This window comes from Lichenostomus cassidix, chromosome 2 (assembly GCF_008360975.1).
Source record: "Lichenostomus cassidix isolate B80296 chromosome 2, HeHo_3.0, whole genome shotgun sequence".
NCBI classification, from domain to species: Eukaryota; Metazoa; Chordata; class Aves; order Passeriformes; family Meliphagidae; genus Lichenostomus; species Lichenostomus cassidix.
The window spans coordinates 86,761,008-86,784,955 of record NC_139482.1 but is presented as its reverse complement, the minus strand read 5'-3'; the positions used below and the strand labels follow the sequence as shown (position 1 = coordinate 86,784,955).

The 23,948-nt window shown below is 37.2% G+C and overlaps 1 protein-coding gene across 5 annotated transcripts in view; it reads left to right on the top strand.

Moving 5' to 3' along the window:
• The window catches only part of PTPN3 (protein tyrosine phosphatase non-receptor type 3), a 162,781-nt gene that overhangs the window by 51,860 nt on the left and 86,973 nt on the right, over positions 1-23,948 (top strand). For all 5 annotated transcript variants that reach the window (XM_085052266.1, XM_085052267.1, XM_085052265.1 and 2 more), the window contains exon 2: positions 15,601-15,755. In XM_085052266.1, coding sequence (XP_084908392.1) covers positions 15,601-15,755 — 155 coding nt within the window. The remainder of the gene's footprint in view (positions 1-15,600; positions 15,756-23,948) is intronic.

The following is a 23,948-nucleotide window of genomic DNA, read 5'->3' as shown; positions in this document are numbered from 1 at the left end:
ACTGCGGCGCACAGCGGGCAGGGTGTGCTGGGCTTGGCGCCCTGGAGCCTCGCGTTTGGGGCTGCCAGTGGGCCCAGCACAGCCAGGCTTCTCTTCCAAACTCAGTTTTGAAGCCTCTTTTGGGTGTGTGCAAGGCTGAAAACCAAAGGAAAGTAGCCATCTGAAACCTGCGTTTTTGAAGTTTTTAATCCTTTCCTCACTGCGTTTGTAATGACAGTTGTGTTATGATACTGAATTTCTTGGATTTGATAACAGTTGGTAATAGCTGGACTTCGAAATCGAGGAAAAAGTATTACAGCCTCAAAAGGATTTAGTTTTACTTCAACTACATTGGTATTTTGCTCTTTTTGCTTTCCAAGTGTTTGATTAATTGATCAAAAGAGTTTTGTCTTCTTTTTTCTGGAGCAAATTACAGTATGATTCCTCTGTTTCAACCTACAATGTGCAGTAAGATTGCACATTTCTTTCTTACAAGCTTCGTACACTACAGTAGTGGCTTAATTTTGTACATCTTTGACAATATTGCTGTTCTTTTCTTTCATAGTTTAATATTGGTCATTGAGGAAAAAGTTGTTGGGGATAGGAAGATGATAGTTTGCTGAACTGTTGTATACTGAAAGCTTGGGGTAGAAGAAAGTGATTTGTATGGTTTGTGATGATGGTTGTAATAATACCATCAGAAAGGGTTGTCATCTTTGTTCTTCTCAGGTTTTCATTTCCCTTTCCTTCTGGAGATAGTAATAAGGTGGAGCCGAGGAGTTGGTTTCAGAGCATTAAAAGTGAATGATGGCAAAACATTTTCTGTTGTAGCAGATCAAACCTTTATCTGTAAAACAAGAAGTTAAGATCTGTATTTAAGAGTAGTAGTGCATGTCTGGCACAGAAGTTAATGTGTTTTTGTGGTCACTGTTAGCTCTCTACTCACTAAGAATTTGAGTCATGTTGGAGGAAAAGGTGACAAATTCAGTAGTAAGAGAATGCCAGATAGTTGGATGAGATGCATCCAGCTCCTCACCCAGCTGTGCAGACAACATTGTTTGAGATTGGCTGGGATTAAAAAGAGGTGCGGTCAAGAAACACTTCAGATTCAGCATGAAATCATACTAACAGTTACGAAGGTAAACCCGCAAAAGATACTGAAACTTCAAAGGACATTTAAAAAAACAAGCAACCATGACAACCCTCCCCCCAAAAAAAAACCCCTCTATACTAAAAAAACTAATGCCCCAAACATCATCTTTCACAATAATCAATGGTTTACTTCTCTCCTTTTGTTTTTTTATTAATGGTGCTAGTAGGAATTTGTACAAATTCTAAATAGTTCTTTTCTTTTTTATTTTGCCTGGCACTGATCTGGTTCTTTAGGAGCTAACTTCATTCATTGTTTTAAAGATGCCAGGTAACTCCCCTCCACTTTCTTACCTAATTTCTTCCTCCAGTCTCTGCATTGTTGTCATACCCATGTTACCATTTGCTTTGTTTCATCTCTTAATGCTTTTATTCATCTGATACTTGTTTTTATGTCTTCTGCTCATTCTACTTGAAATCCTCTATATTCTTCAGAGCCTGCACTAGTTCCTGATTCAATTAGTCTTATCAGTTCTAATGTATTTTTACATTTGAACATCATCTGACAAAAGGCTTTTGAAATCTGTGGAAAGGGGAGCTCTTTCCTCATGAATGCAATGAGAAATAAACCAGGAGGCATTCCCTTTTTGATTTTTCCTCAAGCATTTTGAAATGCTTCCCAGCCAGAGCTCTGCTATGAAGTTCTCTTAGACCTCCCTTCCAAACATGCTGCTGCGATTCACTTTGGCTGCTTTGTGTTTGCTGGCTCAGGGTAGGCAGCCAGCTTGCCATTGCATTCAGTCCCTGACAAAACTGTCCTACCAATTATTCTTTCTAGTCTGGCAAATTGCCTTTACTTTGAAAGAATTTCTATTCTTCTCATCTTGTTTTAAGAGGGTGACTCTGTGCTGCTGCGTGAATGTAACCTGGTTGAAGGTTACATACCTTGGAAGTTTTGGCTAGATTGTTCCCAATGCATGCTGAAGCTGAATCCCCACCCCATTTTTGCAAAGGACAAACTTGCTTAGGTGAAAATCTAGGTTTTATTAATAGTAGGAAGGTGTATGTGGTATAGGTCAGAATTTGTACTTTGATTCCAAAGATCAGGTGGCAGTTGAGAGCATTCAGCATGGGTAAATATTGATGTCACATTCAGAAAGCTCTTTTGGGAAAGCAGACCACTTACTTGGTCATGACAAGGTACATTTTGCACTAGGAAAGCAATTAAGATCAAATAAAATAAGCGGAGTATTTTTATTTAGGTGTAATTTAGGGTAGGCAATCTGGAATAGGGGTCATTACCTTTGTTACTGATTACAATATAAGCTTAAATATTAGAGATCTATGTAGAGGTTTAGCTAATAGCTTTCAAAATCAAGTTGTTAATCTATTTTATTCAGTTGCTAAGGTAAAATAAGCTTGATGACATCGAAGAATCCATTTCAAATGAATTTCTCCTTTAAAGCTCTCATGATGATCAGTTATTTCCAGGAAAAAAGGCTGTTTCGTCATTCATTTGCTGTATGCTTACATTTGGTCAATTGATTAGCCTTAGGCAAAACCAGAAATACAGTATTGTGTTTTCAAGTAGTCCTTGTTTTGATGCCTTTCCTTTAAAGTGCATTTCTGGTGTATTGCAGGTTTATGAAAGAAACACGAAGGCAAGAAAGCATTAGTAGTGGTGGGCTGCTGTCCTGTTTTTCATTCCAGCTGTTCTGTGATCATAGCTCTAACCCAATGAGGTGCTGCAGTCAACTCCCTGTACCTCTCCCAGCTCTTCTCCATTAAGTTTTGGGGAATTTGCCTGTTGGGAGGCATTGCCCATTACCTCTGCCTTGCAAAAGCACTGAGCAGTGAGGAAACTGGGAGAGATACCGGATCTCAGCACTGTAAGCAGAGCTCTCCTGTTTTTGCTCCTGTTTCAGTATAAACCAGCAACTCTGGCCTAGTGCCTGCATTCCTCTGTAATCGTTTGCCACAGCATGCTAAGATTGCTTTGTGGGAAGTAGATAAATATTCTACCTGCCAGCCAGGAATACAAAAACTGAAATAGAAAGGCTTGGGGAATGTCAGATCTACTTGGCAAAAATTGGTGTGCTTGAAACTGCTTGGCATTGTCCTGTGCATTGAATGATTTGAAACTTAAAAACCAAACTAGCCTCTGAGCCTCTTATAAACTGTGAAAAATACCAGCAGTTGATATGTAGTGGATAACAGGGACACGTTCTCAAACAATGAGATGGTTTAATTCTGTAAATCAGGTGAGCTTGGCTGTGAGTTGGAGCTTTAACAACCTTGTAAGTACAAGGTTGGTGAGACTTCCATTGCTTCGTATGGCAACAGGAGGCTTTGTTATAAATGCTCATTTGTTGGATAGCTGTGTTAAAAATGAACAAAAACGATCTAAGTGGGCTTGAATTACTTGTGTAAGTGCTTTATTTCAGTAGGAGAGTTGGAGAAGAAGCAACAAAACACCAAAAAGCCTAAAACAGACCCCTCTCTTCCCCAGCAAGCCCAAAGAAGTTCTTCACTCAAGAGAAAAAAGTTCTTTACCAGACTCCTTTACAAAATCGTACTCTAGCCCACTCCATTTAACTCCCCCAAGCTCCAGTTGCGGTTTGCATGGCTTCTGCTCACTCTGCTTTGGTGGCCTCGTGACAGAAAGTTTAGCAGGTGTTTGACTAAAAGCTGGCCCAAGATTCTGACTTATCCTGTGATATTGGGGGTTGCTCTGCCTTCCCTGGTCCTGGGAGTTGTCTGTGCCAGGGACACAACTGTCCAGCCAGCCTGCAGCCTTTGGCTGAGCTTGGCACCAAAGCTGCATTGAATCTTGACTGGGAGGTTGCTTTTTGGCTCTTTGGGGACTTAATTAAAGTGTTGAAAGGAAGAAAGTGACCAAAAGATGGCTGCCACTGGGTTTGCAGTGGAGGAAAGACACAGGAGCATCTATTCTAGGTAAACGCTTTTTGGAGTGGTCTCCTCCTGATGTGCTGCACCATGGTCACAGGGTGCATGTTAATCTTGTAGGGTGGTGAAAAAATTGCCTCACAGGGATATAAAGATGTAAATGTTTGGATTTTTCTGGTCTGAAACATACACTGTTTAAATACTGGTGGAAAACCAGAAAGCACAAATTGTTTGCAAGCTAGGACGTGTTCTGTAGAATGTTTACTCTATTTTTTTCTTCACTATGTGTAGGAATACTTTTTTCTTTTAAGGTGAGGACACCCAAACACATGCAGGAATTGGAGAAAGGACTGACTAGTTTGGGTAGCAGTTTTTTTTGGTAGCTCTTTTTTTTGTTTGTGGAGGAGGAGGAGGACTTGTGCAAAAGCTACAGATGCACAATCAGTGCTACTGCATGTCCTGGGGAACAGTTTGATCTTATTGATAACAAATTCTTGTGTTACTAGATGTTTGAAGTCTAGAACAAACTGAAAAGGGTGGAAAAAGGTGTGCTTTGGTAAGCTTAAAACACAAATTTGTCTGCTAGTCATAAGGGGGGGAGGAAGATGAGATGAAGATAGGAAAGAACAGAGGAAAACTGTTTATCTGTGGCTATTGTTTGTGCAGATGTTCCTGGACTAGTTTTCCACAGTGCATGGTTGCTTTTTCTTCCTGACTTACAAATCATCATATAATGGATTGGATTGGGAGGATCCTTAAAGACCAGTTAGTTTCAGACCCCTACCATGATCAGGGACACCTTCCACTAGACCAGGTTGCTCAAAGCTGCATCTGCCTAGTCTTGAACTCTTCCAGGGATGGGGCATCCACAACTTCTCTGGACAATCTGTTCTAGTGCCTCACCATCCTCATAGTAAAGACTTTCTGCTTAAATTTCTTCTCTTTTTGCTTAAAGTCATTACCCGTTTTTCTATCACTACATGCCCATGTAAAAAGTTGTAAATTTTCTGTAAATTGTAAATTTTCTGGAGGTACTCTTCTTCTTTAGTCCACTCACATGGCAAGTAAACTTCTTACATGTACATGTTCAGTTTTCTTAATCTGAATATATAAGAACAAGAAGTTATGATCAAAGTCTCAGGAGGTATTTTAATCTTATCATGTTGTTTAGGTTTTGATTCTGAGATGCAAGACTTTTGCAGCACATTTTCAAATTCTTTCTGGAAGATCATGAGGTAGAACTCTGTAATTCCTTCAACACAACTTGTTTTGTGAGACTTGAGGATCTCCTGAACTTATGTCATTTTAAAGAGTCCTGGAGGATAAATTGAATAATAGAATTATACTCTCTGGTAGAAATACTGTTTCCTGTCCGTGGAGCTTGATGTTTCCTTCGTAACTTAACTTTCAAGTTCCAGATTGCTATTGTGTCCTTCCTTTTTCTTTTAAAGGAAGAATTGCTGTGATTTGATTATTTTACCATTTTATCTTTTTCAATAGCATTCTGTGGTTAACTGTGGATTGCCAATGCTGTGTTCCAAGTCCCTTTGGGGATCTTTTGAAGCCATAGGTTTTATAACAGAAGTTTTCTGTCATGCTTAAGGGAGTATATTTCAAAAGCTTGTGGCAGAATGTGGATTATAAAATAGATGAAACAGGAATGTATAGAAAACAGTTTTCTGAAGTTTTAAGCTTAAAGGTCTAAAAGAAATATCTGGGTTCAGAAAGATAATTCATGGTAATTCTGAAGAGTTTTTTGTTCATTACCACAATTTACAAGATAGGCTTTCTTCTGAGATCTGGAATGTTTTCTTGCAAAAAGTATGGACTGTATTTTTGTGTTGCCAGTGATGAGACCTTTTCTTCCTAAGCTTGAATGGTACACTGACCTCTGTTGTGTTGAGAAGCAGACTGAGTAATGCCCACAGTGGAAAACACAGGGTAACAGGAGCAGGTCTTGATCTGCTACTCAACTGTGCCCACGCATGAAGGAAACTTCAGACATCTGTAATTTCAGGCTATTTCTCAAGTTTAGTAACAATCCAGCACTAAATTTTGTGTGGAATTTCTGTTTTCTTTAAAAGGAGAGTTAGCTTTCTGTGGCATTATTACTCATTAGTACTCTCAGAGCCATGATTAAGGTGTTTTCTCTCCTTCTTTCCCCCTTGGCAGCACATGGCAGTCACCACTGCCAGCAGCATCTTTCTGAGCTGACAGATTTATGTGGCATTCAGTCCTTCTGTAGAAGAACAAGTTCTTAAGTTTATCCACAATCCGGTTACCTACCCCTCTGCTTTTTCAAGTTTTTAAATGTGTGCTTTGGCAATTATTTCTGTTGTGATCCGTGTTCCATTTGGGGCGGAGGAAAGCAACGGGTTCAGAAAATGTCCATAGTGACAACATCAGAAATAAAATGTTAACATCTAAATTCACACCCTTGGGTTGAGTCTACACTCTCTGTTCTGTCTACAATCTGCTGTTTTCCTGCTCTTTAAAAAATAGCTTGAATTTCTTTTGCTTTGAAGAAAGAGGATGAAATATGAGCTACAATGACATCAGTCCTGTTGAAAAGACTGAAATCTTTGGTAACTGGAGCTTTGACATGCAAAATGTACTGTGATAATTGGAGGCAAAAATTATAAAATGATCTTTTATTTGACTGGTTAAATATAGAGGAAAAAATTACTTTGGACATACATTTGAGAAATGAGGAGAGGCTTGTTTTGGAAAGCTGGTGGGTTTTTTTGAACATGCCTGTACTCATAAGAGGCATTATCTGAAATTTGTAATTTTTTTTTTAGTAAGCCATCATCATGCATTGGCGAATGGAATGTTTCAATGTACATCTTTTAACTCATAAGTGGAGGACAGCATTTCAAAGTTACTATCAGAAAACAGCATGTCTCATATAGGCAAAATTATGTGGGGACCTGCTACTTTTCTGACATTCTCAGCGACATTCTCAAAAGTGAAATTTTTATTTATTTATTTATGTTTCCCTATAGGAGGTAGCGATTAATATTAACCTGCAAGCATAGTGGATAGTGTGACATTTGTGAGAATAATCCCTGTTTGACTTTGAGGTGGTTTTTGTGTTTAAAAATCCAGTGGAGGTAGCACAGGTAGTTTCTAGACTGTTTGATTTGTATCATACTATGGATATAGCAAAAAAGTAGAATTTCCCTCTAAAAGTATGTTTTGGAAATATGTTGTAATCTGTAGAGCTTTGGTTATTTTTCTACATCTCTTCCTGAATCTGTCATACAGATGATTAAAATTCTGCTTAAATATTAACTTTATTTGGCAGGAAAATTGGCATGATGGTTCTTGTTTCATGTTATGTGTCATACAAAAGTTTCATGACACACAGTTTCAGAATATTTTAGTTGCTTGTCTTTATGAATTTCAGTGATGAATGCTTACTTATTTGGTTTGGAAAATTTGAAGGCATAAGTTATTTGTTCTATTTAAACTAATATATTTTTGGGAAATGTTGGTAGTGGGCCCTGCAGTGCTCAGCTTTCACTTTGACTCAGCATTCATATTCTTCCACTCTTCTGTGTTGTTAAGATGCTACCAAACTGAGGAACGTGAACCTCAGCTTTCATTCTGCAGTTCTTGTTTTGAATTGTTATTTACCTCCCAAAGGCATTATTTGGAAAATAAAGTACTGATAGCTCTTGTGGTTTTCAGTGGGACAGTTTTCTTTTGTGCTGGGGTGCTGCATAATAGTATCTGAGGCAGGCAATAGAGGAAGCCATCGAGTTCCTGAATGCTTTGATTGGCATGGTGCAGGAAGTGGAGCAGCGTGCTCTTTATTGCCCTCAACACTGGCTGAAGGTGTTATTTTATAAATGGTTTTTTAAAAATAAGCATCATAAAGGCCTCTGACATGAGCGATAAAAACTGCAAAAAATGTGAAAACATTATAAGTGTGTCTTGTTCTCATCTGTATTTCATAGTATTTTAGCAGCATAGGGAGCAGGTCTCTTCAGATGCTTTTTCTTTCCACTATTTGTTTCTGCTCTCACTCATTCTGCATGCAGTAGATGCTATCTCTGATCTTGTGCTGATCCTGTGTCTCAGGTCTAGCAGTAATGTTTCATGCTCTTCGAAATGACGCATTGGATCCTACAATGCCTTACCTGCATCATTTTATTCTATGTAAGTAAAAAAAACATATTTGTGAAGTTGGTATGACAAGATTTACACCCTTGAAATTTGAGGAGTTATTCCTACAATCTCATTTGATGCTTTTCAAATGTGACCAAAATATTTACCTCAGAAGTTGGAATAAAGCGTGTTAAGAACACAAGTTCTGAACAACACTGAAATTGATGGTCAGTATTGTTTTTCTACCAATAAGCTCTTCAAGAATTTAGTTACCTCTAGTTATCTGATTTCAAGATTAAGTTTTCAGATAACCGGTCCTTACTGCTGAACATGTTGCTGAAAGGCTGGGAGAATTCTTCACCCACCAGTCTCCCATGTAAAAGCTATTACTATGTAAAGAGTAGGATTATTTTGGCCAAATAATCTTTATTAACCTGTAATGGCAGCCTGTTCTGCTTCGTCAGTTTTAACAGCAAGAACTGTTCGGATGCCTGAAGCTGTGCATGTTTTAAGACTCTTCAGGTAAAAATCTTTGTGATGCAGGTAAAGCAAACCTTTTACAAAAGTGGAGGGGGGCAAGGAAGAATGGTCTCAGAAAAGTTAAAGTGCAATCTTTGTTTCTAAAACTTGTCTTGGAATGAATATATATGTTATATATATATATTTATAAAGAACAAACATTTGATGTGAATGCTCCTTTTTTTTTTTTTTTTTTTAAGGATCATTAATTCACTTAGCGTTTTTACTCTGTCACTGTAAGATGGTCCCCAACAGAAATGTTGTCCCCAGTCCAGCTGCATGAGTGTATATAGGCAGCAGAACTGAAATAAGAATGAGTGGCTTACTGTGGTGTGTGGCTTATACTGCAGCTGCTCACACTGCTTGCATTACCTTCAGTATCATATTGGTTTAGGAGATTCTCAGTGACATGTGAGTCAGGATACAGTACAATGCTAGAACTAAAAAGCATATTTCTTCTCCCATCTATCTCTTCCAGTCAGTCTCTGACATTCATGTGTGATCTTGTTGAATCCAATGTATTCCTCATGAATACACTGTGAAATATGGATTTACCAGGGTTGTGTTATAATAGAACACTAAATGAAGTGCAGGGAAGGCTTGCTAACCACTTAATAACTCATTTTTTTGCACTAACTAAGCACCTAACCTCTTGTAGTGGTGTAGGGATTTTTTAAAATTTATTCAACCGCATGTATTGGATTGTTGTATAAGAAGCAATAAGTGCTGTGGATAGGTAGGTACCTGATTTCTAGACATAGGAACAAATCTAGTTGGTTTATTTACTGGCTTTTAAAAGTGAAATAAAAAGCTAGATTCCAGTTTTGTGGAGGTTAGAAGAGGAAAGAGTATTCACAATTACTTGTGGTTTGGTTTTGTTTTGTTTTTAGAACAAGCCCTTTTTTTCCTTGTAACTACCCTCATTGAAACTAAAATGCTTTGAAATACATCCTAAATAAACAAATAGAGGTGTCATAGTGTATGGGGTCCACTCTGAAGGCTTATTTCCAGCATTAAAGGCTGTTCAATGAAGAAGAGGTATCACATTTTACAGTGGAAGGATGTTTTTTCTTTGTTCTGTTCTGTACTAGTTCTGGTAAATATTGGGCTGGCAACATGTATTGTACCTGTTTAAGGTATAACTTCAAAATGCCTAGGTTTTTTGCTTATATGGACTAATTTTCTGTGAAGAATCTCTGCCCAGAGGATCTATTTTTCTGGAAAATTTAAGATGATAACTAGAATGATTTAAGCCTCATTAGTGCAATTTGTGATAACATTCTTAGAGTGCTTTGCTATACCTGTTGATTATTTATATGACAGATAAATAATTTTACTGTGCTTGAAAATACCACAGGTGTCAGCCACTGGAAGCAAATATAAAAAAGCCACATCTTTAATTTTATTCATGTTGATTTTAACCTTAGCATGAAGAGTCTCTATATAATGATATTGCTGTGTTTCTTAAGGAGCAATGGTTTGAAAACTTGCAGCTACTGCTTTGGAAGTTGTGTGTGTACATACACACATGCACCAACTTCCAATATGGATATTAACCTTTATTCTTTTTCTGAGTAAGACTATGCTGCAACAAGTCTTTCATTCTCTCTATCTCAGTTTGGAGGTATTTTTATACCATAAGCTGTAAGGCTTAATCATCTAAGGCTTTCATGCTTGTTCTGTATTTATGATTTAATTGCTTTGGACCGGATGTTTTTAGCTTTTATTTTTCCAAATGATGGGAGGTTTCATCATGTTATGATGCTTCTGGCTTCCACATTTACTTTTTGTATGACTTACAGTGAATGTGTCAGGAAAAGTTTATGAGGAAATAACTATATATAAGGAGAAAACGGTGACCTGCACACATTGCTCAAAATGAAGTTTATCTTTTACTTTGGTTGATGCTTTAGTAATGCCCAGTAATTTGTATTGTAGTAAATGCCTCAGGGGATTTTCCTGTGACATAGAAGAGTTGAATTTTTAATTAATAGGGAGGCATCTAGTTTCTCATTGGGAATGTAGAAAAGAGGAGCATTTCCTCTGCAGAAGGTGAAAGGAGAAGCTGGTTTTCATAGATAGTGAGTTAAACCTAATTCTTCTATTTGGAAAATCTGGCTGAATAATTCAGTCATCATTAAGATGCACTGATGATAGATACAACTTTGAGGTGTGTAAATAATTCTTAACTACATGGCCTGATGCATGGTAAAGAGCATTTGTATCAGTTGTCTTAGGGATATACATCACTACAAAGACACCTTTACTTTGTTATACTTCTTTCCATTCCCATTTAATTTATTTCGTGTCTTTTAAGGGAAGGAACAGATAACCATAAAGTGTGACTGTTACTGAAAGGACACAAAAGGCTTGGCTGTGTCTTTAGTACTACAGTTTTCCCTTTCCTTGTCAGCTGTGGTCACTCAGACAATGAAAGTGGGTTAGAAGCACTGTCCTGTCATAAATTACATTCCCACAGATTCTGTAATATATATGATTTTTGAGAGGCCAACATTTTCATCAGTCAAGACTGTAATAAATTGAGAAAGCTTAGTGCAGTAGTCTCCTAGGAAAAACATGAGTGTGTCCACTTATAGGAGTAAATTATCCCTATTCATCCAATGATAAGAAGGTAATAAATGATTTATTTAAAAAAATCCAAAAACCAAACAATCACAAACCCAGCAAAACTATTCATAGTTATACACAGTATAGTTATATGTAGAAGGTCCTTGAGTATATACTCAGGAAACCTGCCCTTAATTTAATTCCTTGGTAAGAAAGAAGTTGATGGTATTTATACTGATAATCAGGTCTTCAGTTTTCTTAACAACAATTTCCAAGCAAGTTGGAAAGAAATCGAGTGCTGGTATGGAAAAAGTGTTTTTAAGAGTCAGTCTTCAATACAGAAGAGGAGGAAAACATGTTATTTTTGTTCTGCTTGACTGCAATGTTACAGTAGGAGAAGGCATGCGTAACGAGACTTGTCCAGAAATGTGTTTAATGTACTTGGAAAACATTAACTTCTTTCTGTAGCTGTATTTGTTTCTCCTGTAATGCATGATTTCATTATGGGATAGAATTCCACATGTTTGTTTTATACTTTATAACTGTGAAAATAACTGTGTGTTGGGGTGGTTTTCTTTGTTTGTTTAATTAAAATGTAACTCCCAACTTCCTGGATTTGACATGCTTATTTTAGGGAAAGGGAAATAATATTAATGTATTGACTCGTTGATAATGTTCAGAATTGTCTTACAGGTTTTTTTTAATTTGGTTTCATTTGTGAATCAGCCTCCTTCCTGAGGCTGCAAACAGGAACTGAGATTTGCATGTGAAGGCTGGTTCTGGTTGCTCAGGGCTGGAGGCTGATTGCTGGGGCTTAAAAGACAGCTTCTGGTCTTGCTGGGGATCTCAGTGGCCCCTCCACCTATCCCCAAAGCAGTTGCCATTGCAGGTTCCTTCAATATTGCACTGAGGTCCATAAGCCATTATGGTAATCTGGCCCTACTTCAGATACAGCTTTAAACACAGGTCACGTATGGATGACATTGTGGAGCAGATGCCATCAACTCAGCTGCTCACCTCTCTCCTGTTCTCCTTCCCTTGCCCTTTAGGCTAGGGATTCACAAAGTTGTATCCTTGCAGTCTAGCTGAGCATGTGGCACGCTGAGGTGGGACATGCAAAGCGCTGTGGGCAGGTTCCTGTGGTGTGACACCTGTAACACAGCTCCCTCAGGAGCTCACTTCTGCACTGTGCTGCTCAAGGCCATGGAGGTGGGTAGCACAAGGTGTGGCTTTCTCTGCTGGGGACACCAGCTGGTGGCAGTTTCCTAGGGCTTGATTAGGCCCCTTGAGCTCTGGTTGACTGATGGCTGTGGCATCCAAACACTCAGCCATTTGTCCCTGTCTTGGCACAGTTCCTGTGGTCAGCTGGCTTTGTCAAGGACAGCCTCAGCTGGGGCTCTTTGCATGCCGTAAACATAAACGAGGAACTCTGTGTTCCTGGTGTGATTTTACATAAAATTGCAAAAATAAAGGAATTGCAGGTTTTCATTTGTGAACCCAATGCAAACTGGTCACGCTAGAAGGTTTGAATTTCTCTTGATGGATTTCCGACTTACTGCTTCTCTTGGGGCGTTGGGGATATAACTGGCATCCAGCAGATCACCAGAATGTGTTAAACCAAATGTAACTGTCCAAAACTAGCACGAGAATATAAATTCCAAATGAAGCACCTCTTGTTTTATAATTAACTGCAGTATGTGTTACTGTTAGTTCTTGGATAGCTTAGGTTATCCAGGAGACAGGCTGGGCTTCCCACAGAGGGACCTATGGTATGAGATGGACTTGTAGTTACTTGTGCTGCTATGCACAGCCACTTATATAAAAATCATCAATTTAGTTTATTTTTTTGCAGTTATAAGAGTTTTGGGTTTTTGTTGGTGTTTTTTTCATGTTTTTCTGGATAGCAAGCACACACGTATATATAAAGATGTCACTGATGCTATTTTATTTGCTTCTGCATTTAAAGCTTGAGCAAGTGAGTAGCAAGATCTAGCTGTATGGTAACACTTGAAAAAATAATGCTCTGCTGGAGAGTGATTAGAGTTAGGTATCAAAATGTCTTAAGGGTTTCCCAATGTGGCTTATCCTGCAGCATGTTCTGCACTAGATTTTCAGGGGCTGAGCACTGTTTTCTTCCTTTATCTGTGTAGATCTGGAGCAGAGTGCTGGAGATGATTTTTGCTCTGTGCTGAAGCCTGACAAAGTTTGAAGATAATTAGGACATAGAGAAGGGGAATGGTAGAATTGTGAGATAGGTTGGGGATTATAGGCAAAAAGGTCAAATAGCATTTTTCCCCCAAGAGTGGAGAAGTCTGAGGGCTGGGAATGTTAGGCATTGCAATGCAGACTGAGCCCTGAAGGCCAGGCTGACAAAGCTTTGAATCTGGCTACCAAAAGCCTTCTCTCTCATCTAGTGGCTCACAGGGAAGGATAACCTTCCTCTTACCCATAAGTTGACTAGTGGGTAGAGAGCTATTTCTGCAAGTGGGAAGGGGGTTTTTGCCAGCTTAGGTGGGCAGTGGAGAAAAGCCTTTGTAGTATAATTCATGCAGTTACTTGACTTTTTGGTGAAAAGTGAAAACAGTGCTGAATAAGTAGTTTAAAACTTAGCTGCTTGAAAATTAGAGAATGTGAGATTGAAGGCTTCCTCTACAATCATAGTTTGTCTTCACCTTTCTTTATACTCTTGATAATTGGATATGTTTATTTTATTTAACAGCAGCCATTTCTGAATTAGTCCATCTTCTGGATATAAAAAAAAATAAAAATTAACATTCTATGATTAACTGTAGACTGTATATCAAGAATAATTGCAAAGCAATAGGAGTGTTTGGTGGTTAAATGGAAATATTGTTCATAATTCTCCTAAAGATTACCTCTTCATTTTTATCCACTTGAAAAACAAAAGCAAAGAGCCAGAGCAAACAAACAGCTAAAACCCCCAAACCACACCTTTTCCTAGGAAAAATGCATGCTGTCTAAAAAATGAGTCTTGACAGCTTACAGTTTTGATTTTAGAAGATATACAATAGTGAACTATCAATGGGCTGACAAAAAAAACCTATGAGAGTATTGTTGGAAGTGTTGAATGCTTATGTGTGTCTGACTTCTGAGCTGTCTGTGAGAAGGCAATTGTTTTAGCAGCTTCTGAGTATAGATTACACACAGTTGAGTCAAGATGGATCACTGCACTGCTTTGTTGTCTTTGCAACCCCAAAAATCCCACTTTATACAATTTTACATTGCATGGCTCTTCATGCTTTTCATGTTTCCCTTTCGAAGAGATATGTAGTAGATGCAGTGCTTCAGTATTTTAAGTGATTTTTTTTTTTAATTGTTCCATTTCTGTAGCTGTGTAAAAGAAAAAACAGCCTGTGTTTTAAGGCAGATAAATAAAAAAAGGGAGATGGCAAAATAGTCCTTGTATAGGTCCCATCTAGCTTGGCCAGCAGTTTACAGAACACTCCTATTATGCAAGTCGCTTTGTAGCTGTCCCCTTATGAGTGAGGTATGGTTTGGTAATTGGTATGGTAATTAACCTGGAAAGCTATCCTCTGCTTCGCTTGCCAACTGGCTTTAAACACTGTGATGTTAATTGGTAAACTGATCCACTGAAGAGAGGCTTGAAATGTTTACAGGCTTGTCTGAATTTAATTCATCTCTTATTTCAATGAATGGCTTTTTCTGTTTGATGGGATGTTCTTTTGTTTGTTTTAATTTGTAAATACTGGTTTTCAGAGTTTTGGTTTTCATGATTTTCTTTTTAAAAAGAAAAAAGCACAAACAACAAAATAACTTTTTTCTTGTGGCATGTTCTTCTCTGGTATGAATTTCTGGCTTCATGAATTTATGTATGGTAGACTGTAGAATAGTGACATGTTTTAAGGTTAGTTCTGCTTGCCTTACATATGGTGTTTGTGTATATATTCCTGAAACAAAGTGTTACTTGATAGAACCTGATTTGCATTAACTCAAGACTGTTTTGTCAGTTGAGAGTAAACAGAATTATTGTAGTGAAACTTGTATTCTAAGTGCAGAAATATGTGGGAAATGTGAAAGAGGGTAAGGGGTTTCCTAGTTACAGATGATAAAAACTTGTCTTGACATTGCCTTCCTACTTTATAGTAGGTGTTTGGGGTTTTTTACTGATTTAAACTAAGGCAGTGGCTCATGCCTAACCTAGGTATACATTGCAGGTATTACCTGTGATTCTCTTGATAAAGTTCACATTTAGAGCATGGCAGCCCCACTATATGTATGCATTTATGTTCTAGTTTACAAGCTAATTTTAGAACTTACTATTTTCTATAAGAAGCATTTGTTAACTTGGGGTGCAATGAGGTCTTCATAATGTTGTGGGTTATTCTGAAAAAGAAACATAGAGAATTATAAGAACTGTCATTAAACATAATTTTTGTTTTATAGGTTATTCAGCAATAGTTATGAACTCCCGTTTACGAGCCTTAGGTGGGAGGATAAATAACATACGAGCATCAGAGCTACCAAAAGAGAAAACCCGGTCAGAAATCATCTGTAACGTCCACTTTTTGGATGGCTCAGTACAAAGCTTCAAAGTCAATGTAAGTCTGGAAAATTACTTTCTCTTTAAATACATAGAAATTTGTTTGAAAGCTGCAGATGAAATATGGGACCCTGAGGCATGGTATTTCCAAGAGATGTTGAAGATGTAGCTTTGCCATAACAAATTGCAGAATTACTGCTTATGAACTGGGTTTGTAAAGTGCTATTTTAATTTACTTTCAAGCCAACCAACTTCAGTGTCATAAAATCGTGACACGCAGATTGTATCTAGAAAAAGGTTTTCTATATAATATGGGAACAATGAAGAAACAGATCTGGTGATCATTATCAACTATGAATAAGTAATTAATATTTGAAGGGAACTCCCAAATTAGGTTGTGCTCCTCCTTCAAAGGACTGGTAAAAAGGGGTCCTCCTGAAAGGAGGAGGCCTTATAAATTCCTGTAGTGATGTCAGTACATATTTTCTGAAACGCAGAGATGATGTAAACAGTGAAGACATTGTGGCTCAGTAGGACTGTTCTGTTCAGTCTTTTGTACTTCGATGCAGTCCATTTATTTGGGTGTAGGGAGGGAAAGGGGATTAATGGAGATTTGTACTCTGTATTTTTAGTGTATTTTATTCTGTAAAGTTTATAACCTTTAGTACTGATTAAAAATATCAGTTCATTTTTAAATGAAAACAAAAGAAATACCTTCACTTCTCAATCAACTTTCAATAGAATTATATGACCTTGCAGAAAAACTTTGGATAAATTTAAGTAGAATTGTGTGTATTTCTTTATGTGATACTTACTTTATCCAATTTACCTTATTTGAGAGGAAGCATTTTGCTGAGGAAGCGGTATTGTTCAGATATCTTAGATTACATGGTGCTTTCTAATAGGATGTTCAAAACTGCACCTGAAAGCTGTATTTTCCCAAGTCTTATTACAGCTCTCTGCAGACTGATTTTGATTTTGTCTGTTGTATATTAATTAAAATATAAATTATTTGATAGGTTAAAAAGTTTATTTTCACCACAGTACATACAGAATTAGTCTCATTTTAGTATGTATTTTGCCTGCTACGTTTTCATATATGTGTGTAATATTGGGGAGTGGGGTACAAGGAGAGTGGGTATGTAAGAGAAGGAGCAACACACTAGTGTTAGTAGAATATCCCATCCTTGAAATAGTTCAAGGCCAGGCTGGATGGGGCTTTGAGCAACTTGGAATAGTGGAAGGTGTCCCTGGCCATGGTCAGGGAGTTGGGACCAGATGATCTTTAATGTTCCTTTCAACCAAAACCATTCTATTATTTTTAGAAACTCTGAACCCAACTGATTTCTCTCCCTGCCTTCAGCATACCCTTGGGATGTCACTGCTGGTTACCTCCTTCATCCAGGAATTGTAAGGGCCTCCTTTCCTGCAGCTGTGATGCTGAGCTGCAGAGGGGTGATGTAGGACTCATTATTGCTCTACTTAAAACAAGCAGGGAGTGTGGCTACCCTGCTGTCTTATGGACTAAGAAAAAGTAGAGGTTTCACAGAAGATTTATGTTCTTTGAGTACTGAGTTGTCATACTGGTAATGAAGGAGGCTGCACTTTTCTGTGAGGATGGCCCTTCCTGATTATCTAACCTTGATATCAACCTAAGAATAGGCTTTGCCACACTCTGGTAGTGTCATAAGGTCCATTTTTCAAAAGGGTTTGAAGCCAGCTGCAGAAAATTTGTATCCAAGTTCTGCTTACATTAGCAGAAAAATTCAGCTTTGTGAAGTTTTTGCCTGACTGCGTGTGTGTGTTTTTATTTTAATTGCCAATATAATTCAGTTTTATGTCTATGAGCAAAGAATAACTCAGGTCTGTGGTCAGTCTGGAAATCAGCTAGGCATGTACTGAAGAGCAGTAAGTTTTGCTCTGAACAATTTTTCCCCACTAGTGAAGTGTTTCTGTGTTGCTTTAGAGAAACTGTTTCTTGTATCAAAATGTTTTTCTCCAAATTTAATTCATTTCTGGATGACATATTAATTGACAATACCATATTTTTAAGAAATTAGGTAAGCATATCAAAGGTATAATTATCCAGAAGACAAATAAACAGAAATGTATTAAATAATGTAGTAGTACATTGTTAAAATGAAGGTGCTTTCTGAAGTGACTAGACATAGATACAAGATACCTGGATAAGAAGACCTACAATGTCTTGTGGCTATTGTAAATATGTTTTCCAGTTTTTTACTTTCTCAGCTTTTACAATTATTGCTGAAATCTGTTGAATTTTTCACTTCTGTCAGAGTTTGGAGAAATGGAGCTGAAGAACAGGATCACCTTTTCTAAAGTATAAAGTGTAGTGTTTTCTTTTAAAAAGAATTTAAACATTATCAGTGGAAAATTAAGGTTGGGTATTTTTCAGGGTTGTTTGTGGTTCAGTGGTACCTGGTTCTGATCTGTGAAGGCTCAGTTTGGATAGATGTTACACTTTGAACTAACACTAGGCTAATATTCACATATACATAAGTATGCGTTATGTTCATAGACAGGATTATATTTTTCAATGACAAATAGTGGAAAGTGAAAATGGAAAAGCAGAATACTTGAAACTTGGCCTTTGTCCATTTAATAGCATAGGTGGAATTGGAGAGTTCTCCCATTCTAATGACAATGGACTGAAAACAACTGAGTATTGCTTTGTCATGTAGTAGCTATCTGAACACAAAATTTTCACTGCAAAAGGATTTCTTTCTTTCAAAATTGTAAGGAGATTATATAGAAAAATAACTATAATAAGAATTAAAGAAAAGAAATATCAAGGGTAATAAGAAACTTGAGATAAATTTGCTGTTAAGTTTAAACAAGTAGGTATTCCTATGTTGTTACTCCTAATATCCTGTTGACAGTGCACATATGCTCAAGACTACAAGATATGGGGTGGATTTAAATTTAATAGAAAGATAATAGATTAAATAGTCTAAACTTACAACACTGAGAACAACTTATATATTTGGGAATTTTGAACTAGTACTAAGTGATATCTTTAAAATGATGGTAGAACATTCATGGTGTCTCAAAATACTGAGTCTTTCAGATAACATGGACAACAGTGAGAAACCTTTCTTTTCATTCTGTAGGAACAGGATCTTTATAGAGCCCACATAACTGATTTTCATCAAGTTTTGTTTAGCACTTTTGTAGTTGTACCTATATGTTTCTTTATCATTCTGACAGATGGTACTTTGTTTTCCAAGTGGTTCTGTCTGTAGCAGGGTGAATAAAAGCCAAATATCCTAAAACCGGACAAAGGAAGAAGGAAGGTAGATTTAGCATATTGACATAACCAGAGGAACTTTCTATCCATTGAGAAACCTGAAGAAAGGTGCATAATTTCCTTTCTGAATATTTGTTCTTATTAAGAAGTCATCCCAAAGAATATTGGTGTCCTGACCAACTGTAAATAAAGACTTAATTGAAAGAGAGCAGTGCCATTTTTCTCCTTGATTTGTTGCTTTGGCAACAGGAGGAGTGCAAGAGTAGTGAAGGGATTGGCTTTCTGGTTCACTATTTTTATTTAATGGTGTTTGTACTACAGTTTTGGTGAATATGAATTTGTACTGATGGTATCACAAAGAATTCATCAGTATAACTTGTGGTGTGTGCTGGTTTTTGCTCATCATTATCGAGAAAGTTCACGTGGGAGTGTGGACAGACAGACACATTGAACTACATTGCTTACAGTTCTGCACTTGACTTTACTTACATTCAGATTTTCTTGAAGCCTCCCAGTAAATTTTCAGGGGTTTCAGTTTTGTGGTGAGGTTAACTCACCTCTGATGTCACCTCTGTCTTGTTCTAAGGCTATAATGCATAGGCTTTCTGCCGGGAAAAATGTTAGTTGTCATTCTGATATATACAAAATTTGCTCACATACCATATTTGAGTGTGTTTAATAGGTGTTTATTATATTATGTATATTACACTGTGTATATTTGTAATAATGCAAATTTGTTTGTAACTTTTGATATAAACATGCAGGAATTTTCTGGTTTTGCTCTACTTTGACTCATTTACCAGGAATGACAACTTGGGAAGCATGTCCCCCCAGTAAAATGACTTTTGAGAAGGGATAAAATTGACAGCATCAGATCACTTCTGTATTGCATTGTCTATCTCAGTTAACGCTTTTGTACTAGTACCTGTGATTTTTGCTTTTAGACTAGTTGGCTTTTAGTAATAGGATTTTCTTCTAGAAGTAAAATTATGAAGCTGTAATAATTAAAAAAGCTGCATTAATTGAAGCTCAAATTGTAAGGAATGTTTTTGCTTCCATACCACATCAGTTGAGTTTCTCCTTCCTGTATTTTAGAAGGAATATGATTGTTAAAATGAACACCTACAATTACTTATTGGTGTATTTAAAATAATGGACAGATATATAAGTCTTAAATGTTCTTTTTGATTGTGGGTGTGAATTTTATAATTTTAAACCGCTCATACAAAAATGCAATGATGCAGAATTTTTTGTATCTCTGTTACCAAGTTTTCCTACATGGTATTGTTTGATAATACAAGACAGTTTAATGCTATTCTGTGTCCCTGCATGTTGAAAGAACTGCTGTATGAAGTTTCAGGCTGGCAACAAATATTTAGTTTTATATTGAGACAGGTCAGTATACTCAACTGGAATACAGTAAGACTATGAAATTTGATGATGCCTTTGAGGACAGTGAGAAAGTGATCTGCCCTACAGCAGGCTTGTTAGTCTTAGCTCTTTGTGGGGCATGACTTCATAATAAATGCTGAAGGAAAGAATTAGTGGAGGGGAGATTTTTCCAAAGTTAGAACTGAAATGACTAACCTCAAATATATGTTTGTTTTAAATCATTTTGTGAGGCAGAAGAAATGCAGTGGGTCAAAGCTCTGTCCTTGGATAAATATTTTGTATGACTTTTATGTAGGAAAATACTGGGCTAAAGTATATGGAATCTAGGAGCATTATGGGATGGGCAGGGAGTTGGCTGAGGAAGTGGCAGTAGATATTGTTGAAAAGGAGATGTTAAATAGTGCAAGAACATTAACAGAGTTCGTGACTGTCAGATTTCATTAATGTGTTGCTCTTGAAACTTATAAAAAATTCAAAAATACTAGGTTTGAGGACTTATTAACAATAAAAGACACAGGAATATAAAGTAGCAGGTTATCTTGAACAAGGAATAATTGCAGTGAGGGAAATAAGTAAACTAATAGCTTTTATAAGATGAGATAATGTTTTTTTAAGCTCAATTTTCGGTTGCAAACAATAGAGAGCAGTGGCAGTTTGCAGACTGAGCTGCTCATGTGTTACTGTTCTGAAAAAGGTGAGTGCTTTTATGCACTGGGCAAGAATCTTCAGCCAGTGTCAAGGAAGTATTAACAGTGTTAGTCTTGGCATTAAGACAACCCTCCAGGGAATGTCACATGTAGATCCTGGCCACTTGCAGACAAAAGAGGGAAGTTCCAGTCAGGCAGGCATAGAAAGTAAAACTAGGATGCTCTGCAGAAGATTGGACCTTAGGAAAGAGACTGTTCTGTTTATTCTAGATGAACAAAATCTTCCATGCTTGAATAAGAGCATCAGGTGGGTAAATAAATTCTGGGAAGAGAAAAGGACACAGTTAGCAGAAGAGCAAATTAGCTGTGTGTAAAATTACTGTGGAAATGAAAAGAAATTGGTAGCACTGTGTTCAAGCTCATGCATCTTTTAGGACCAAAGGACACAGGCTGTTTGGTTGTGAATGAGTGTTACAGGCTAAATTAGGAAAGGATGACCTCAAACAGCACATGAGGGGCAGTGGGTATTTTGTCTGAAGTGAGACTGAATTTGCAAAAGCTTAGGTGGTGTTTAACTGGGAGGTTATCATTACCAGAAATAGGGGGCAAAGCTTTTGCAGAGGACAGGGAGATACGCTTTACATTGCACTGTCCTCTTAAATTGTCACTTTGTACCACTTACCTTGTAGAAGTTAACACACTGAAGAATTTTACATGTATATTTACCTCTTCAGTCCAAGGAACTAGCAATTTTACCTTAAGTTTATGCAGTTCTTAGGGAATGAGTCTTGATCAACCCAGCTTCTAGGTAGTATTTGACATTAAAAAATAATGAAGGACTCTTTTTTTTTCATAGTTGTTTAACTTACTAGAAATTGAATTTGACTAATTTAAATTCCCTAAATGTAGTAGGAACTTGTTGTGGCACGGGTAGAATGTAATAGGTGTTAATTATGGCTGCTTTAAATATTAATTTTTGGCCTATCCAACATAAGGTGTAATTGATTTGAAGACAGATTTAAATGCAGGTGAATAGTGTGTGGTTATGACGTGGTTGATGCAAAGCTTTTAACAGTTCAGAATAAGGATTGCTAGATATTATGAAGGTGAAATAAATGAAAGGTTCTTTTCAGGGTGGAAACACACAAACTTCTTGAAAATGTTTTTTTCACTAAAAACTTTGAAATTCTTAATGTTATCTTAAGAGCTTGTGTCATTGTAGCAAGTGCAGGCTAGTGAGAAAAATGCATTATGGTTTTAATCTCGTTTTAGAAAAGCAAGAGCTTAGTTAGGAATGTCTTAACTACTTGCTCTAATGTTTGATAGGGTTAAGGAGAACTTGGTTCTAATATCCAGTAAAGCTAAGCAGTGTTCATTGTTTTGCCCTCTTCCTGTGGTACAGGGGAGCAAAAATAGGATGTGTTATAAAGCATTTGACACATTGTAATATTGGAATATGCTGTGGCTATGAATTGTATTGGAATGGATGTCAAAATTCAGAAGGAGTGATGTGTCATGTTTAGCCTGCCTCACTTTACACCTAGGTCTCAAAACTGTATATGTACGAAACAAATTGAAGATTGTGCAGCCTGATCTGTGTGGTCATTTTTAGGTATATAGACTGAAAAATAATTCAAGTGTTTCTTAAAACAATGCCAAAGTTAAGGAAATAAGAATTTCCTTGAGGAAAAACAACAATACCCCTTATAACTGGGAATTCTAAGAAGACTTGAACAATTTCAAATAACTTTTTTTCACTTAGCTTAGATTTCTGGAGTGGGTCCTTGATGTAGATACTGGGAAGGAAACTCTGCTTTTAATACCAGTGGGCAAGAACTGGAACAACATAAAAATAGTGCTGGAAATTACTTTTTTCTAGGAAATGTGGAGAGGCAGAAGAGAAGTAAATAGTAGATGTGTAGGTGGATGAGATTAATGCTGGCTGAACAGCTGGGTTTAGGGTTGGGAGACCCATGGGAACATTGCAGAGAGAACTGTGACTGCTGGGCAAGAATAGCAGGGAACTTGCTTGTCTTTCCAGGGAAGTAATGAGAAGGCTTAAAAATTCACATATGCTGGGGGAGAGGGAGGAGTGCAATTGTGAGGGGATAGGGAGAGAGAGTGTGAAGGCATCTGAATTGGTGTGAAAGACTGTAAGCATGGAAATTGAGAAAGGAATTAGGAAACGCTGTTGCGAAGAAAGGAGACTGAAGGCAGTTAAGAAATGTTGAAATTCAACCCAAAAATTAACAGAAGAATCCTCCCTCTGTGGTCTTGTCCTGCCCCATTTGTATTGAAACCTGAGATTCCTGAATACCTTTCATCCAAGTATGTGCCCCATCCCCTGTAATTACTGCTTTTGGTCACAGTATAACTTTAATTGCTCATTTAGGTGCTGTCAAAAGTGTGCACCGTAGGTGTGCAGTTAGGCTTCTGAGTTGTGCAGGTGTTGTGATGACACTTGAAAGTGCTTTAACATTCTGCTTATAAAAACCCTGCTCTGGGGAAATGAATATGGTCAGTGCTAAAGATAAACTTACTGATGTTGGGAAATGCCCATTGTTTCAGGGTGGCATCTGCTGTTTCTGTAGGGCCCTCTTGTGTACACATGTGGATAATTTCTGCTGGACAAACTGGGGCCAGCCACAGAAATGTTGTCAATATCATGCTTTTACATTAAGTCCCTTGTTTCAAGAGATTATTTTAAAAAATAAAAAAATTTGTTTAAGAAATCAGAACTTAATAAAACCAGAGCCTAATTTTCAAGAAATTTGTTCCAGAATAAAGTGCTTGTCTTTTGTAGTCTAAATAATTTTCCTTTGGGCTTTTGTTTGTTTGGTTTTGATTTAGTTGGGGGTTTTTATGTGCACAGTTTCTTTCTGCTTTTAAGAGAGACATTTGGAAAAATCTTAAAGGAATTTAGAAAAATTAATTTTCTTTGTTT